At 42.6% G+C, this 19,551-nt stretch overlaps 2 protein-coding genes across 2 annotated transcripts; both read left to right on the plus strand.

Moving 5' to 3' along the window:
- The first annotated feature begins 1,371 nt into the window (after positions 1-1,371).
- On the plus strand, positions 1,372-4,467 carry LOC130720523 (uncharacterized). Its single transcript, XM_057571170.1, has 3 exons — positions 1,372-1,426; positions 2,390-2,720; positions 4,278-4,467. Exons 2-3 carry the CDS (start codon positions 2,392-2,394, stop codon positions 4,285-4,287), a joined length of 339 nt encoding a protein of 112 aa, XP_057427153.1. The 5' UTR covers positions 1,372-1,426; positions 2,390-2,391; the 3' UTR covers positions 4,288-4,467.
- An 865-nt stretch (positions 4,468-5,332) lies between these two features.
- LOC130719613 (uncharacterized) lies at positions 5,333-6,397 on the plus strand. Its single transcript, XM_057570231.1, has one exon. It carries the CDS (start codon positions 5,333-5,335, stop codon positions 6,395-6,397), a length of 1,065 nt encoding a protein of 354 aa, XP_057426214.1.
- The last annotated feature ends 13,154 nt before the right edge of the window (positions 6,398-19,551 follow it).

Consider the following 19,551-nt stretch of genomic DNA (forward strand, 5'->3'; position numbering starts at 1 on the left):
TGGTCATGACATGGACTACAGTGGTTGGAACATTGAGTGGTGAAGGTATGTGGTGGTTGATGGGTTGAGCTCGTTTTACGGTGGATGATGTTGTCGTGTTGGGTTCTTAAGGTTGGGAATGGTGGCAGGGTGGTCAGAAAATATGGTAGAAACTAATATTGTATGTGAGTTTTCCTTAGCTCTTATCCACTTGCATTGTCAACACGTTGGCTACGATGTTTTTTAGAGAGCCAAAATCCTTCACGGTCCCATTACAAATGATATTGTTCCTTTTTTTATTCTTGTCTCACACAATAAAACACCACAACCCCTTTCATTTTTAATTAGAAACACACATTTTATTGTTATTCTAAGCTAATGTCGAGTGAACTTGTAGATTAATTTGTATTTCTAGTGTAGTGAACTATGTATAATTTGGGGTATCTAATAACTAGGATTTCACAATGTTCTCTAAAATGGGTCACTAAGTAGTATGCCCCGCGGTATACCCTAAGGAGTTAGAGGTTAGAGGTATTTTTGTTTTCCGTGTTGTTTTATAAATTACAAAAAAAGACCCTTTACTCAACATGATATTTAGCCACTACCCAACCTCACACCACCTATGCCTCCATCACCTCTCCTCCACCTCTGGTCACTCGTCTTCCACCTTTGGAACCCTTTTTTTCATGCGATTAAAACCAGTTCTCAGGGAAACCCAAATACAAATGCACCATACTATAAACATTAGACCAATATTTTAAGAGTTTCAATATTTTTTCACAACAGACTACATCTTAAAAAATTTACATACTTCATCACCAATGGTTGCAAGTAAAAAAGTTTAGGAAGAATCAAGAAAACCTCACCATTTTATGGTGCCCCTCCGTCGTGAATTACGACTGGGTCCACTGCTCATTCTCCATGCGATGTCAAAGGTCGCTCACTGCCATGGTTATCGACAATGTCTTCATTCCTAGACGCCCAACATCATCGCACCGTCTCCACCACACCAAGTTGGGGATTTTAGAGGACGATGACCTATTGGAGAGGAAAATTTTGTTATGAAGAGAAAGACCGAAACTTTTATAAAGATTGGTCTTTATAGTCAAAAGTGAAAATACCCAAATCGCTCGCAGATCTAGATTCTCTCATGCGGCTAGACCATCCAAGAGTGTAAAAAAGTGAGTTGCACACTAAAGCAACTATAGTCTCTCACTTAGAACGAATCACAACCTTTGAATATAAAGATATATTGTATGTGTGAGATTTGGCTGGAGAGGATCCAAACTCATTGTTCCCCGCTAAAATTGTGTCCTCGCTATATGAAATTTCAAAAATACCCTTAATATACAAGTAGTGAGACAAACCTTAACCCCGTTGCACTCGCCTTCTCTTCGCCGTTCGAGATCTTTGCGCGCCGTTTCTGATCTCACCGGCAGCCACCGAGGTAATTTCGCCGTTTCATTTTCGTCTGCTCTTCGCCGTTCCTGATGCCGTTTTATGTGCTATTGGAGCCTCTAGTAGATTTACAGTTTGTATGTTTCTATGATGTGCACTGTGCCTCTGATTGCACATTTATTGAACTTATCGAGATTAATTGATATAGCAATTAGGGTTTATGTAGTTAGTTCTACTTCAATTGATGTGCTGTTGTTACCATCAGGTTGTGTGATATTTTGATGAATAATAATAGCTTTGATGGTAATGTGCACCCTGCAGATAGCTCGGAATTATATTAGTGTAGGATTTTTCATACTTATTTAACACTAATGATTCGTGTAGCTCTGTTCCATATTATAGATGAAATGAACTTTTTTTTTTTTGAATCAGATGAAATGAACATTACTCAACCAGAATAAATGTCATGACAATCTTATAATACCAAACTTACTATAATGTCACTGCTTTGGCTACTGGAGTGGGTGTAGACCTGTAGCTAGCTTTAAATTGTTGATTTATTTCATCCAAGGAAAAAAAAAGGAAAGGGTAATGACCTAAAAGCATAAGATATATCCTCAGGTCCCCGAGCCATCAGAGTAGTGCATATAGTTTTAAGTTTTTCACCTTCATCTCTTGTGCTTGTTACATTCTTGCATTTCAGACTTTTAGGAATATTTGTGTATAGCCGATACTGCTGTATGCGAGATACTTTTAGGAACATGCCAGAACCTCAAATAACGGTGACATTGTCATCAATTGATTCCTTTTTAAAGCCATAAGGAATATATAGATATATTATAGCTTTCAGTTAATCAGTGCCACTAAATTAGTCGATTCACAAATGGAGATTCCAAGAAATAGCTTCATCCTTACTATTATGTTGCTTCTGTTTTTAAAATTTTAGCTTTTCATCTTTCACTATTTTACTTGTTCTCAGAAACTAAGTCATAAATACATTCATCTCTCCTAGAAATGAACTCAATTGCTAAGCGTTTATCAAGCTTATTTGGGAAGTCAGCTTGCGCCACTGAACCCTTGAATAGTGGGCGTCATCAACTGCAGCAACTTCAGCAATGCAGAGGCATACGAGTGCGGGTCTTTAATGGGAACTTGGAATCGGCATTGGCATTGATGCAGCGTAAGATGACATCAAGTGGGATCGAGAGAATGATAAAGAAAGAACAGAGATTCCATATCAAAAACTCTGAAAAGCGTGTTTTAGCCCGAAAGAACTTGGAGCGGAGACTTCGATCTGAGGACCTTGCCCGGAAACTTAAGGCTATTATGATCAAGAAAGTCAGGTAATTAGTGCCTATATCAAAGAGCAATCTCTTCCATTGAACATAGAAAAATATGCACCTGGCTAAGAAACTTAAGGCCATTATAATAAAAAGGAAGGTGATTGGCCCCTATATCTGCATATCAAAGACCAATTTTTCTCCCTTGTATCGTTGCAAAAATATGCTCCTTCATTCTGCATTGCATTTTTAAATACATGATGTAAGCTGAATTACTGAAAATATCCTGCAGTGATGTGAATATTTAACGCGATATTTTTAATTTGTTATCCTGCAAACAATAGTCCCCTTGCTATTATTAGTTATTGACAATAAAATTCCATGCAAGTGTCAAGCTTTTCTCCCCTTTACCTCAGTTATTTGGGAAAGGATATCTTGGTCTTTTAGGAATTTCTGAGAGAAAACAGGATCAAGATAATAAAAATATGCTTACCTTGTAGGTTCATCCTCTCTATCTAGAGCCTACAATATCTGAACATAGTGGTATGTGAATTTTTAGCTGAAGTGAACTAATTTTGCCTGGGATATTGTCCCCTGCAATTTCTGACCATAGTGAAATATGATTTTTTTGGCTAAAGTGGAAATTCTTGCTTAGTTATTCATTTAGCCTGCAATGTCTGACCTAGAAGATGTTATTTTTTGGTCTTTTGATTTGTTCACTAATCAATTCTAACTTTGGAAGCACTGTTATCCTATATGAAACCTTGTAATGCATGAGGATGCATGTTCTTGGAAACTATTGAAAAAACTCTTGACTTGACATGACATGAGTTATTAAAAAAAATTAAGGATTGAATTGATGGTGTCATGAACAAATGATTACAAAAGCTTAAGCTGTTCGTTGAAGACACATGAATGGTTTTATATTATACTCATAACATACCTCTTTACATAAGAGCTCATTGGGTTTGAAGTGTAGACAATGCACAAACCCACAATTCTTTAGCTGAAATTCAACTTTTTATTAGAATTAGGGGTCAATAAGGATCAAACTCCAGACCACTCTGGTCATAGAGGTTGATTACCTGTTATGAACCAACTATCCAAAAAGTTTAAGCTGATAGAGATATATGAATGGATTTATTATATTTCAAACTAGTTATTACAAAAAAAAATAGAAGGATTGAAGGGGAAAACATTAAACTCCTATGGCTATTTCCAACCATTGTTAAGGCAATTTCTGGTTATGGCTAGTAGTTGTTTCTCCTGGAGTTGCAAGTTAGTGCCATCATCTTTGGAATCAGAAATGTTAACTAATATCGATTCTGCGGTGTATTCACAACATTGGGTACTTTCTAACTCTATTTTGATATTAACTTGTTACCTAGGAACCGTTTATTGTTCTTGTTCCCACTTTCAAGGAGGCTTGCCATGTTTTTATTCTTTCGAGTTTTAATGCTTAGTATGGGAGTTAGAATAAAATTATTCATGTTGTGGCTTCAATGCATATTATATCGTGACATCCTGTGGATTTTGTGCTACCTTCATTACCTTTGGCCAGATGATTTCTTCTGTATTTTGCTTCTATTTGTGCTAATATATTCTATTGTACTATGACAGGGGTCTTTGAGAATGTTGCACTAATATCAGAAAAAATATGGCTGGTGTCAGTTGCAGTTATGTGGTTATTTGTTCGTGGCCACCGCAGCTGTCACATTCTTTCAAATTGTATGAGTGGGTAGTATGTACTTTGGTAGCTATGATTTTGGGTATCAGATGCATTGTTGCTATCTCATTAACTATGAATAAAGCAAATATTTTGTGATAAGAATGACAATGGTTTTATTTGGCCTAGTCCTGAATCTGGGTGAATACATATGCTGAACTTCCCAGGTTGTGAAACAGTTTTCAAGCAGCAGTTGTTGTATGCTGCATTAACCTGATAATTTAATGAACTGAAGACATAGTTTAGTGAATTAATCTTAGCCTGATAAATTTTGCTTTTGGTCAACAGCCTGATGATTTAATCTTGTAGATCGAATGTCCTATCTTTGTCATGATAATTTTAGTGGCTAAACAGAGGTATAGACGGTTGGTCTTGGTCCTCTCATGGGTACCCGCTGACTCCTATCCGATTAGTGAAAAAATTGAATCCAAACTGATTCAATTCTTATACTCTTAAGATTCATGTCTACTTTTATAGATCATTTGAATTGAAATGTGTTTATTGTAGTTAAAAGTATATTTAAGTGAATAAGATTAAGAAATAAAGTTGCCAAACCCCGATGATGATGTTAGGCTAGGTTGAGTATCAAAAATTTATCTTCGCTTTCTTCAAACCTGTTCTGTACTTAGCTGGTTGGGAGGGCGAAACCAGCCCCCTACTAAACCGGCTCAAGAGCCAGCCACTACATCAAGCTGAAACAAAGGAAAAAAAACCCTTCTCAACCCAAACAAAATTGAGAAAAGAGCTAGAATTCTAAGCCAGAAAATTAGCAACACCATTACAACTTTCATGAACAAACAAAAGCTCAAAAGAGAGATGGTTGCATATCATCATCACAGATCAAAATATCTATCAGAGATGGTTGCATATCATCATCATCCTATCATAACTTATCAACCAACCACACAAAACTTTGACATACATTTTCTGCTAAACCCAACAAATAGAGATGATCCTCTATTCTCTGCATCTTCCAACTCCATCTACTTCTTCTTCTCACACTCACTCTCTGAACCCTATCCCCAACCGTTACCCACACACAAACGGTTACATCAAGTTTAGAACAACCTACCGCGAAAACCTTCGTTACCTCACAACATTAACCTTAATCCACCCAAAAACCCAACCCAACAACCTCACTCTCCCCGACGCCGTCGACCACATCCTCGCCACCGTCAGCTTCCTAAAATCCCATTCCTTCTCCGACGTCGACATCCCCCGCCTCGCCCGCCACTTCCCCCACCTATTCTCCACCTCATTCGACCCTTCCGACATCGCCCCCGTCTTCCGATTCCTCTCCGGCGACCTCCTCGCCACCGCCGAAGAGTCTCGCGGCCTCATACTCCGCTGCCCGAATCTCCTCTTCTCCGACGTCAACCTCTGCCTACGTCTGACGCTACAGTTCCTCCTAGAGGTCAGTGTCCGCGGCCTGAACAAGCCCACGAACCGGAACGCGCACCTGCTGAACACGCGCGTGGGGAAGCTGCGCGTGAAGGTGAGGTTTCTGGAGGAGGACGTGGGGTTGTCGTATGAGGAGGCAAGGCTCGTCGCATGGTCAGTGGAGCTGTCAGAGTATGGATTGCAATATGATAAAAGGGGGAGATTTGGGGCGCTGACCTTGGCAGATTTTGTGGTGGAATTGACACCCGAGGAAGGAGAAAGAGTAAACACACAATGGACGTTGTTCGTCGATGGTTCGTCGAACGACAACGGAAGTGGAGCTAGAGTCACACTGCAGAGGCCGGGAGAACTGGTGTTGGAGCAATCTCTCAGATTCCAGTTCAAGGCCAATAACAACCAAGCGGAATATGAAGCTCTAATTGCAGGACTAAAGCTGGCGATCGAGGTGCAAATTGACAGTTTGTTGGTAAGGACGGACTCGTTGTTAGTGGCAAATCAGGTTAATAGGGAGTTCCAGGTCAAAGAACCGGCTTTGATAAAGTATCTAGAGCGCGTACGATCGCTTATGAGTCGAATAAAGGAGATTGTGGTCGAGTACGTGCCGAGGAGATAGAATCAAAGGGCTGATGCCCTAGCTAAGTTGGCTAGCACCAGAAAACCCGGGAATAACCGAAGCGTGATTCAGGAAACACTCACCAACCCCAGCATAGAGGGAGAACTAGTGGCCTCAGTAGATCGCTAGGCAACTTGGATGAACCCCATCATTGATATCTTGGCGGGTGAGCCAGGCGATGTGATAAAATACTCAAAGGCTCAAATGAGAGAAGCAGGGCATTACACGTTGCTCGATGGCATCCTTTTCCGGCGAGGATTCACTTCGCCCCTCTTAAGGTGCCTACCGCCAGAAAAGTATGAGGATGTCATGACGGAGGTTCACGAGGGGGTTTGCGCGAGCCACATCGAGGGAAGATCTCTGGCGGGTAAAGTCCTCAGGGCAGGTTTTTATTGGCCCACGATAAAAAAGGACTGTGCGGAATTTGTAAGGAAGTGCGAGAAATGTCAACAATTCGCGGATTTACCCAGGGCCCCGCCGGAGCAATTGGCCATGATTAGTTCCCCTTGGCCCTTCGCCATGTGGGGAGTTGATCTCGTCGGGCCTTTTCCCACTGCCAGATCGCAAATGAAGTTCATTCTCGTGGCGGTGGATTACTTTACTAAATGGATAGAGGCTGAACCTTTAGCAAGCATAACGGCAGCCAAGATAATAAGTTTTTATTGGAAAAGGATTGAGTGCCGATATGGAGTGCCAAGGGCGATCGTCTCGGACAATGGGACGCAATTTGCAAGCAATCAGACCAAGGAATTTTGTGAAGAAATGGGGATCCAGAGGAGATTTTCGTCCGTGGAACACCCTCAGACCAACGACCAGGCGGAGTCAGCGAACAAAGTCATCTTGCGAGGATTGAAACACCGACTCTCGGATGCCAAAGGGGCCTGGTTGGACGAACTTCCGATCGTGATTTGGTCATATAACACGACGCAGCATTCGTCTACGAGAGAAACACCGTTCGGGATGACATACGGGGCAGATGCTATGCTCCCCGTGGAAATCGACAACAGCTCATGGCGAACAACGCCAAAGTTTGAGGGCGAGAATGCATCGAATATGGCGATGGAGCTGAACCTGCTGTCAGAGACACACGACGAAGCTCGCCTAAGGGAAGCGGCGATGAAGCAGCGAGCAGCGGCTAAGTATGACACGAAGGTGCAACCAAGAGAGATGCAAGCAGGGGATTTGGTGCTTAAGAAACGAACAGGGATCACGGGAAACAAGTTGAGCCCAATCTGGGAGGGACCATACAAAATCTTGAAGGTCCTAGGGAAGGGAGCTTATCACCTAGAAAGCTTGGATGGGAAGCGAATGCCAAGATCGTGGAACGCTACCAGTCTAAAATACTACTACAGTTAACGAGGTCAATGAAAAACGCTGAATCCGATGCAAAGATCGGCAGCAAACTTGACGAGGGAAAATCCTTTTGTACTTTGTTCAAAGAAATTGTCGGCCGAAAGTGCCTGAATGGTAAAAACAAAGACACGTTCTTGTTCTCCATCTCGGGAGTTTGTTGACTATCACGTCTGATTGAAAATACAAAAATTGTATCCAGCAATTTCAATCACACTGAATTGCGGCGAGGGCTCGGTGGGAAAAATTCCCTGAAGGTGGCAATCCCAACACGACCTTGATGTCTGGGGATTGCTCCGGAAAGTCTGACGCAGCTCCCCATCACTCGTCGGCGATGTGTGCGGATAAGCTTCTTATCCTGATAATCTCCCCGAAATATGGGCGAGCATTGTTCAAACTAGGCTCAAAAGACTCGGGTAAACCCATATGGCCATTGGGCCCTGAGCAATTATAAGTCCTCGACTAATAAGGCTGGCGAGGCCACACTTGATCTTACGGGAAATATGCGTGTGAAAGAAAGCCTCAGTTCAGAAACTGAGCCAAGAGCCCTAGTCGAACCCAGCACACCATCAATGTCGTCAAACGTAATTCAGAAATTAATAAACAAGCGGGGGAAAAAAGGGAATAAAAATCGGAAAACATTAAACCATGCATAAAACACAAAGATAAGTAAAAAATGAAATGAGTCAACTCAAAGTTAAAATACAGTAATCCAAATAAATAAAGAAGCATTGTTTTTATCTATATTCTCATTCCTGTTTGAACAACATCCCCTAGGTCAACGCCAGCAACCCCCGGAGGATCTTCAGCACCTTCCAGCCCAGCAGGTGTAATCTTCTTAAAAACTCCCAAAGAGTCAAGGTTAACATCAGGATGAAGATGTTTGACTTGAGCCATGGCGATCAAGAAGCCCCAGATGCGTTCAACAGCTGTTGTCTGAGCTGCGTCGTTCTTCATTTGCTCCTCCAAAATTTTGGTTTGAGCATCATTATCGGCCAGAAGTTTGCACTTGGACTCTAGATCCGAATGAGCGTCGGCGAGAGCCTTGCGCTTGTCAGATAAATCCTTGCGCAGTTGGGCAATCTCTTATTCCTTGCTGACAAGATCTTTCTCTTGAGCAGCGAGGGCGGCATCCTTAGTATCAAGGGTCTGCTTGAGTTCGCCAATCTTGGCTTCCAGATGCTCTTCTTTCTCATCCGCTGCGGCCCGCGCCAGTTTTGCCTCAACAAGTTTCTTTTGCATACTTGACGTTTTCTCCGCCTCAGAAGCTAGCTGGCGGCGTAGGTTGGAGCAAGTTTCATCGAATCGAAGGTTGGCGGTGCGCAAAGTCTCCACTTCCTGGCGAAGCTCAGCAGCGCCAGATAGGGGGCGAGTTTGCCAAGCTACCTGGGCAAACAGGCAACCCGCGCGAAGAAGGTTCGACACAGCTTCTTGAACCACATCTTGCGGGTTCTGGCTGGGAACTTCCCTCAACTTCTCAAGATATGGATGAGAGAGAAGGAAGGAAAATGGATCGGAGTTGGAGTCGCCAGAGGGGGCCTTTGGGCGATCGGGTGAGGTTTCCTTCCCCCCATCGACATTCTTTGGAGAAGGAGTTGGTAAAACATTGGTGGGAGAGTTCGGGCGATCACCAGACGGCGAGGGGTGAGCTGTAGCAGAGGCGTTCGCCTCGCCCTGATGATCGGCTGCAGGAGACTTGCCCGCATCTGAGGAGGAACAAGGGATGGGAATGGTGCCTTCTTCGCCAAAAACAGGGGAGATGACGGAGGGATTCGCTTCGCTCGCCTTACTCTTCTTTGGGGCACCTTCGAAAGTCGGCAAGCCCTATCTTTTCTCCCCGGCATGGGCAGAGGAAGAGGCCTTGGAGCTGCTAAGAACAAAGGCACTCAACAATTCAGCAGTAGAAAACTTCATCGTTCTACCTGAAAAAGGAAAGGAAAAACAGTCATCAGGGCTAAAGGTGAACAAGAAAGTAAGCGACAAACATACATAAATCAGGACCTAATCGGGGAAGCAATTTAGATCTGGGGGGGGCATCAAGCAGGTCAACACAATTCAGGAGCGGGAGTTGAAGTAAGGTTTTTAGGGCAATACTGTCTTTGGGGGAAGGAGACATGGTATGGGGGCCATTTAAAGATCGAGGGGATGAGGTCCAATAAAGAGGGAAAAGGGTTTTTCCTTCCTTCTCCGTGAATAACGAGGGGTAGGCGGGGTGGATAACGATCCGGAAGTATCTTCGAGCGAGATAAGATTCCGAGCCCACCCCGTAAGGAGTGAATCGTTCTCAACCGGGCCTAGGGGTCAAGACGACCCAACCTTGAGATCTTTGAAGATCCACCTCAAAAAGGAGGGAAAAAAGGGCAGGAGAAGGCGCTACATCAACACTGTGGCAAAGAATCTCGAAACATCGTAGGTAGGCCCATGAACAGGGGTGAAGTTGGTAAGGGGAAACATTGATGTTGCGCAACATGAGGGTGAGGAATGGGGAGAAGGGAAGTTTTATGTTCAAATCAAGGAATAGGTATTCATGGATAAAGAAAAAGTGAGAGTATCTGAGATCGTTAAACTCTCGGTGCTGCCAAGGGCGGTCTTGTTCTTGCCAAGCGGTGAGTCTTGATTTCCTCGAGAGAGGATAGGGCCCTTGTGGAAAACATCAAAAATAAGGAGGAGGAGAGAAAAGAACTAACCAGAGGAGGGATTGTGGAAGGAAGAGCAAGAAGCGGAGCAAGAGATTCACAGGATTAGTAAAGGAGGCCGGCACAGGAATCAAGAGCGAGTGGGGAGATAGTTAACAAGGAAATAGGGGAAATGTGGGGAAGAGAATTTAAAGGATGAGAAGATAGAAAATGAAGGCAACGTGTCAGGCGAAAAGTTGTAACCGTTGATGCTGATTGGTTCGAATTCAAAAATGTCAGAATTAGACGTAACGCATTAAAAGGAAGGTACAGTAACGGAAGGTTATCGGTCGAAATTTGGGTCGTGGGTTCGTTGAGATTTGAAAAGACATTTCAAAAGTGACAGTTGAGATTCAGTAGATTTTCTGACTTAGGCATCACTTCAGGGCACAACGCGTGGCGAACACATGACACTTGGAAAGATATCATGATTCAAGGCACGTACGCAGGGCTGGCGAGGCGAGCGGGTCGAATGCCATCGCCGTGAGATTGCTTGTAGACTCAAATTGCTTGAAGAAGGGATGGTGCAGCGAAAACTTTGAAATATGTAGATTTTTTACTTTATTCTCTCGGCCATGTTGGCCATTGCTTTTTAATTCTGATAAGTTTTGGCATTGTTTAGTCTTTTATGGTCTTCGCCTTGGGTTCTTCTGTTTAAAGACACATTCAGCTCTCATGCTTCGAGCTCGGTGTCTTGTGGACTGGGCGAGCCCCTAGGGTCCCTCGCCCAGGATGCTCACACTTAAGCACAGGATAGACCCAGGTCTTTTGGGCCTCGCGCCCCGAGGCCCAACTGGCCCCTTAGGACTGACTAAAGGCGCGAAGGCCCAACTCAGCCCCTATAAATAGGGGGAAGGAACCAATTGTAAGGGACTCTTAGCTCATTTGGCAATAACAACATTGAGATTCAGTTATATTTTCTCTCTCTAAACAGTTAGGAGTTCATCTCTCTAAGATTTCCGATCACACTCCACACACTCTAGGCACCATGCCTTGATTCTATGTTCTTGACTGGAACAGGAAGAGAGAGTATGTGACTTGCAAGAAGAAGAAATAGAGAGTCCAAAGATGCCTGAGGGAGGGGAAAATGAAAGAAATGGGAAGATAAATTAGTAAGGTGATAACTATATCTACTCTCTTTTAATTAAATCTACTCTATATTTTTATAAGTATGTCTAAGCTAGTTTTAACTATGTATACTCAATTTTAATTTTATGATTACATATACTCTCTTTTATCCACGTCAGTTCTACTTAACTTTGTCTACCTTATAACTACTATTTTGATTTATGTATTCTCCTTTAATATCAAGTTTATTCTTATGATATTGATTTTATTAACTTTGTTAGTTAATATAATTTGTTATTACATTTTATGCCTTGAAATGGTCGGCTCTACCGCCTCTCTCTCCAATTACTTAAAAAGTTTAGCTTATTACTATTTAATTGTTTTATCTTAAATAAAAAATGGTCATAGACGACTTTTATGCCGTTTTAGTTTCATTTAGTATTTCATACTTTGTACAATCTCAGTTTGACTTATCTGATACCATTTAAGAGATCATGTAACATTACGGGACAAACCTGACCACCTTAATATGACCAGTATAGGCAAATCCCGAATGTTATTTAAGAACAACACTGCAGGGCAAACCTAGATACTCAAAGGTCGGATCTAGTTGAAAGGCAAATCCTGGGTGTTAAGACATAAGTATGAAATGTTAATTAAAAACACTCTAAGTGAGATGATCCTCCAACAGTTGAGGTGATCTAATTGCATAGTTCCTGGAACACAGGTTCCTAGGTAGGGGGATGCCCTTGCATTCGGATAGAGCTCTAAGCCGCAGTTGGGAATATGCAAAAGTGGTCGAAAAGGCCAAGAAAGTGATAATAATGAAATAAAGAATGATCTTTAATTTTAAAGAGGATTAAATGTGTGATTTTCATTGATGAAACTAGTATCTATTCTTGAAATGTTTATCATCCATATAACTATTTAATTTATGTTTGTTTTTAGAGTGGATATGGTTATCACTGAGAATTGTAAAATTCTCATTCCTTCACTTTCATGTTTTTTTCAGAGAAAACAAGCAACTCGCTTGAGACATTCCAGATAGTAGATGAGAGTATGTGTCATGTACGCATGATCACAAGTAGTTAGTTAGAGACACGTCAGGTAGTCGGATCATGGTCACGATATAGGTCACCACGTGTATAAGTAGTCTTTAAAATTATTTTCATGACTCTAATAATGTACTTTTGAAAGAATTATTAAAAAAATAGATTTATTTGTCCACTCGATTTTTAGTACTTAAGTATTTTAACACAAATATAATTATTTCTTTTTACACGTTATTTTAAATATATGTACTTTATAGTGTATGAAATTAGGGGTGTTACACAAGACACCGAACTCGAAGCATGAGAGCTGAGTGTGTCTTTAAACAGAAGAAACCAAGGCGAGGATTATGAAAGACTAAACAATGATAAAACCTAAAGTTTTTAACAAAATGAAAAAACAATTGCCAACATGGCCGGGAGAATAAAATCAAAAAATCTTCATATTCCAAACTTTTCACTGCACCATCCCTTTCCTAGGCAAACTGAGTCCAAAAGCAGTCCTAGGGTGATGGCACTTCACCTGCTCGCCTTGCCAGCACTGCGCACGTGCCCTAAATCATAAGATTTTGATGGGTGTCGTGCGTTCGCCACGCGTTGCGCCCTGAAGTAGTTTTTAAGTCAGAAAATCCACTGAATCTCAACTGCCAATTTCGAAACGTCTTTTTAGTTCGTTTCAGAACCTGTCAGTTTGAATTTCAGCCAATCAACGTCCACGGTTACAGCTTTTCTCTTAATGCGTCCTTCCCACTCCCCAAAATCTCGCAACCACTCTTACGTCTTTTTAGTCTTCTACTTTTGCTCCTCCAATTGCCCCTGTGACCTTTACACTCCACCATTTTCCTGTAAAGATGCCGAAACGTCAGACCAAGAACTCCAATCGTGACGTTACCGTCGCTACTCCCCTTCGGTATGTTCCTCCTCCGGGGGGCGCTCCTCTTGAAGAAAAAGACATTGCTTATTTCCGGATAAAAACCTGGGAATCCCTGAAGGCCCCTATCCAGGTAGCATAGAGCAGGAATCGTCCATTTGGGAGATTTCCTCGAAATCTAGTGGATTCTGCCATGAAAAGCCCCTTGACAGTCTCATGCGCTTTAGCACTTGTTCGCCCACTGAACGCCCTTGGCTTCACCCCTCGGATCGCTTCGTGGGTGCCCCTCACTTCTTTTATACCTACAAGTATATGTTCACAAGCTTGAGAATCAAATTTCCCTTTTCCCCCTTCATTTGATCAGTTCTCCAGAGCATCAACGTCGCCCCTAGCCAACTTCACCCCAACAGCTGGGCCTTCTTGCGTTGCTTCGAAATTATGTGTGACGCAATTCAGCAAGAGCCTGAACCTTCCCAATTCTTCTACTTCTACCACGTTCTTGTCCAGCCCCCTTCCCCATGTAGTTGGGTTGCTCTGGAAGCTAGGACCGATCGGCAGCGATTAAACCCCTTTTGGCCAAACATTACTGTCGACATGGCTCGGAAGTTCTTCAAAGTTGTGGTTTCCCATGAATATCCTGAGGTTTTTACTCATAGAGACGGGGTTTCCCGATTCCCGCTTTACTGGACCCGAGAAGTACACTAGGTGATAGACCTGCCCGAGGACTCCTTGACTTCTGTTAATAAAGCAGTTATCAGCTTCTTAGCCAAACTTCCGGTTTCAGATTGTGCCCGCATGATTGGTGAACTTTTCTTCCTTTCTTCTACTTTACGTTTTATTTTCTTCTTTTTTTTAACTACCTCACCCTCGCTCTTTTTATCCCAGGAGAAATGCACAAAGTCAGTGGGGAGTGAAGGTATGAAAAACGGTAGAAATGGGGGGTTTGTGATCGAGGCCGTACCCGATACAAATAATTAAATTAGAAAACTGTAGTAAACTAGGAAGTGACTCCTAGGTCGTTTCCCAAGGATTATCGTTTCAACAAAGACTCAATATTAATACTAACAAACGCACACACACTGGGGGGAGTTTTGTGATTCAGTTTAAAAATACTAACAGAAAGTAAAAGCAGATTAATATGATAAGTAAAGACGGACGAATCCCTTTGTTCAGTATATCGCTGCTCAATCACGGGTATCTAAGGATCAATTCTTGTTATTAGTTTCCTAGTTCGTGAGAATTAATTAACTAAGCGATAACTAATTCACAGATTCCTAAACTAAGCGATTAAGAGTCCTTTACGCCCTAATATGAACTAAGCGAACATACATCATCTTCTAATTCGTGAACCTAAGGAATTAAGCAAACCTAAGCCAGAATTAAGGATGAAGAAAACTAATCAGTTGAATTCTATTAAGCACTATACCTCAAGAGCGCGATATACTTTGCAAAGGAATTCGTTCGAAGGAAATTAGCCTTCCATGAATGGGGCGAGTTCAACAATTATATTGGAGAAGAGAATAGGGATTAAAAGCATAAACCCTAGCAGAACTCTAATAATTACTGAAATTCGAAATTGCATAAAATAATAATGTAGAAGGTCAAAGGTTTTTGTTTCTCTCAGCACAAACCCTTAAATAGGAGCTGAGATCACAAATCCTAATCAAAATCAAATCCTAAAAGATATCAAAATCAAATCCTAACAAATCCTAAAGATAGAGTTTTAAAATAACAACCTAAATAAGTTTGAATCTGAAAGATATCAAACTTAATTTATTCCGAAATTAAATCCTAATATTTCCTAAAATGCAATCTTCACTCCAGCACAATTAAATCTTCATTCCGCAAATCTCCAAAATGCCCTTGATGTCAAATAAAACCTGAAAATAAGAATAAACGTAATTAGACCAAATAATAGAAATCACTGTCAAGCAAGGTCAATTAATTACGAATAATCATTAAGAATGACAAATTAAGGCTATATAAAATGGGTAAAATATTGCTCATCAGTTTGAATAACGTTTTCAAATAAAAACTTCCACCTTAAGATTTTAGCAAATCTTTTCGTGACTCAAAAGGTGCTTAAGATAAGAGATAGAAAAGCACACAAGGATTTTATCCTGGTTCACTTGATAAATCCCTCAAGCTAATCCAGTCCACCCGTTAAGGTGATTTCTTCCTTCTTAGAATGAAGGCAATCCACTAATCAGGTATGTGTTACAACTGCACTTGAAACCTACAAGTGACTAACAATACACTGACTTAGCTCACACTAAGATTCACTCTCTTAGTCTTCTCTAGGATCCGATCAACCTTGATCTCCTAAAGGCAAACTATACAACTGTATATGAAGTTCTTGTTTACAAAGAAAATGCTTCTAAAAATCTTATAGTAAACACAATGAAATTCAAGATGAAAGAAAGCTTAGAAGGTTTGAATATTGCTTGCGCGTGTGTAAGTGCTTCTAGCCGCTTCTTTCAATCTTCAGCCTCTATTTATACTCCAAGGATCAGGGTTTGAACGTTGCATGGAAATGCTACCGTTGGAGGGCAGTTCTGGAAATTCCAGCTTCTGCTGTGGCTGAGGATGTAGGTTAGGTCGTCAGGATAGTACACTTTGCTTTTGTACTTTGGATAGTGACTTGAACTTAACCTCGTAGACTTCTGATCAGAGGAGCGCTTCGTGTTGGAACTTGTGAAGCGGATTGATCAGAGTCAGAAGGAAGCTTGGATCCTCTGACCGCTGTACCTTCTGATCTTCACTTCAGAGGATCAGTACATGATCTTCAGAGCCAGTTGCTTCTAGACTTCAGAGTCTTCACTCTTCAGCTTCTGGATCTTCAGAGTCTTCTACACCATCAGAACTTCTGAACCTTCAGAGTCTCTAGGTTGTTAGAACGTCTGGATCATCAGAGCTTCAAGTGAGCTGAGTCCTTATCAGAGCTTGATTTACTTCAGATCTTCTGAAGCTTTTCCACTGTTCAGACTGAACATGGAGAATGCGAAAGCGTTGCTTGGGTCACTCTTTAAGCATAGTGCTTATGATTTGTGTGAGATAAAATAGAGGTCAGAGCCTGTAAATAGCACACTCAGAAAAACACGTTAGAGTACCATAATTGTTCATATCAAAAGGTTAACTTGTAATCATCAAAACATAAAGTTGTACTACTAGATCAAAACTTGATCTTACAGGGAGATCTTAGGTTTGTTCAAGAATCAGAAAAAAATTTCCTTCCCTCCCCGAGTAAATCTGAACGGTGACAAGGCATCCATGCCGAAAATCCAGGCGTGCGAGAAGCGACCTCTTGGCGAGGAATCTCATCGCCCTTCCCTAAAAAAGCTACAGCCTTCCAACAGCTTAACCTGCCCTGGCGAATCTTCTCGGGTGATGCCGGTTTCCCCTCCAAATTCTCAAAGTAAATCCGTGGATAGGGCCTGCTCCCAGCCAACAGTTATCTCGCCGTCCTTTGGTCAAGGCGCGGCATCGGCCGGCGAAACTCCTCCGCCGCCGCCGAATGCTCCCTCTTCGAGCTCTGAGAGTCGAGGGCTGCCATACTCCATATCCCTTACGCCTGCCTAGGTGGCTAAGATGAATGAGAGGGTTCAAGAGCACGGACTAGGCAGAGTGTCCGAAGGCGTGTTGGCGATGGTTCTCCACACTTTTCACTGCTATAGTCACTCCGCCCGAGACGCTGAGGAGTTGCGATCTAAGGTATCTCGCCTCCACACCCTCAACGCCCAACTTGCCAAGGAACGTGAGGCACTCACTACTCAGTTGTTCGCCAACGAGACTTCCTTTTCCAAAGAGCTAAACGAGCAGTCCTCCCGTGCTGAAGTCAGCTTGGAGTTTCGTGATAGGAAGATTTCTGAATTGGAGAGGAAACTTTCCGAACTGCAGCAAGAGGTGCGGCTGGAATCAAATGCGAGGGCAGATCTATTAGCTTCGATGGACGCTGACCTTGAGAATCTCCGCTCTGAACTGGCAAGGAAAGACAATGAATTGGCGAGGAAAGGTGATGAGCTGGCGAAGAAGGACGAGGAACTGGCAAAGAAAGATGAGGCCTTGTCCCTGGCGAAGCCACTGGCCCCTTTCGACGCAGAAACTTTAGAGGCGAAAATCAGGTCCGAAGTTGTTACCGCTGCCCTTTTCGAACGCGACCGAGGTTTTTCCTCGCCAAGGCTTAAATCGAGCATCTCCATCCTCGGATTGATCTAAGCCAGATGGGGGCGTTCAAAAAGGTTACTCCTGCAGGGCTAATTGGGGACCCCGACCCTCCAGGCTTCTCTGCCGAGCATTTCCTATCAAACGAAGATGTAGAACGACCATGAAAATGTTAACAACTTTTGTTGTATTAATGCCCCATCCTCTTACTTTTTGAATGAGAATCTTTCGCGCTCTTCTCTCTTCCCTTTTTTTTTAACTTCCTAGAACACGTTCCATAAATCCAACACGTTCCTCAAATCCCAACAGTCTATTGCTGACCACCGTCCTTGGGCATTTAAGCCTTTCAACACAAATTGCACCTCCTTTCAAGGCAAACTCCTCGTAAAACTGCTTCATTATTAACTCTCCGAAGATAAAACTTAAGCTATAACTAAAGTCTAACCGTCGAGTAAAGCTCATATCTCCTCATCTTCCTGAAACATCAAACTCCATCTCTCTTTCAAACATCAAACGCCACAGGAAATGGCATGTTACATCGCTTGTTTGGAAGAGCTCAGGAAAAAAGCTTTTGATGAAGATCTCTTCATCAACGTCAGGCATCCAAAAGATCCTAATGTCTACGACTTGACCAACAAACTGTTGGGAATGGATCTGGGCCCTAAAATGGACGCCATCCTCCGGGAATTTCTCTCCTTTGTGGAAGAGATTCAAGAGCTCTGCCAGCGGGAGCTGGATCTGCTGGAGGAGAAGGAAACGGTGATAACAGCTCTGGAGGCGGTAGAAGAAGGTCCTGAGAAGGAGGAGTTAAGCCGGAAACTCTGTAACTAAGGGTACAGGCAACACCGGTTGGAGCTCGAGAGAACAGAGCAGCGCAAAGAATGTAGGAGAATGAAGAAAGACTCTCCCTTCTAAATGTACTAAGTCAAGTATTTGAATAAAAGTTTGTGTCCCGAATTGTTTTGTCGTGCACTAATAAGATCATGCGAGCAAACAAATAATTGAGTTAGGAAATCATAACGACGTAAACAAATCAATGAAGGAAGAAATTAATATTTAAATGAACAAAAAGTAATTATGCGGGCGAGGCGAGCGGCCCGCGACTTATCTCCGCCTTTTGTTCGTCGTCATCTAGCACGTGTTTTCAACGCTAGCCTCCCGGTTCAGTGTCAGTAATTTTTCGAGAGTATGCTACACAGAACTAGGACTTTCGCTCGGTATTTTACCAAGGCTTTCGTTCGCACCAATATTTCCCGTAAGAGCAGGTGCGGCCCCTCCAGCATTATTAGGTGGGGACTTACAACGTTGGGGGCCCAATGGCCATATGGATTTACCCAGACTTTTAGCGTAGTTAAAAGTGCTTCCCGCGTTTCAGGAAGACTTGACTCGCCCAAATTTCGGGGAGGTTCTTTGGATAAAGAGTTTTATTCGCGCACGCCGCCAACCAGTGGCGACGGGAAGCTCATCCGGACACGTCGCCTGCATGGGCTACGGTCAGCGCCGGACTTTCCGGAGCGATCCCCAGACATCAAGGTCGTGTTGGGATTGCCACCTTCAGGGAATTTTTCCCACCGGGCTGCCGTCTCAGTTCGATAGCTAGGAGTATTGCTAATAATATCATTTTGTATTTGATTTGTTTAAATTTTTACACCGAGGGATGCCTCGTTAAAAAACTCCCGTGTCGGAGAAAAAGAGTGCATCTTTATTTTAGTCCTAACTTTCTGGCTGCTTCCTTGATTAGAGTATTACACCTAGCACCTCATTCTCGTCGCCCAGTCCAACTTTCTCGCCGTAGGAGGAAGGGAACCATTGGGAGAGGTTCCTCCTTGTTCTCCGCCAAACAAATCGATGTTGTCTTTTACCAGTGTACCCAAACGTCGTTCTTGCTCCATGGTGAGCCTGGGCTCGATCGCCAATATTCCTCTACTGTTTTCCTTATCTCACCCCTTTACCTTCTTTCCCCTGTCCAACTTTTCGCCG

The sequence above is a fragment of the Lotus japonicus genome, chromosome 5 (assembly GCF_012489685.1).
Source record: "Lotus japonicus ecotype B-129 chromosome 5, LjGifu_v1.2".
Lineage (NCBI taxonomy): Eukaryota > Viridiplantae > Streptophyta > Magnoliopsida > Fabales > Fabaceae > Lotus > Lotus japonicus.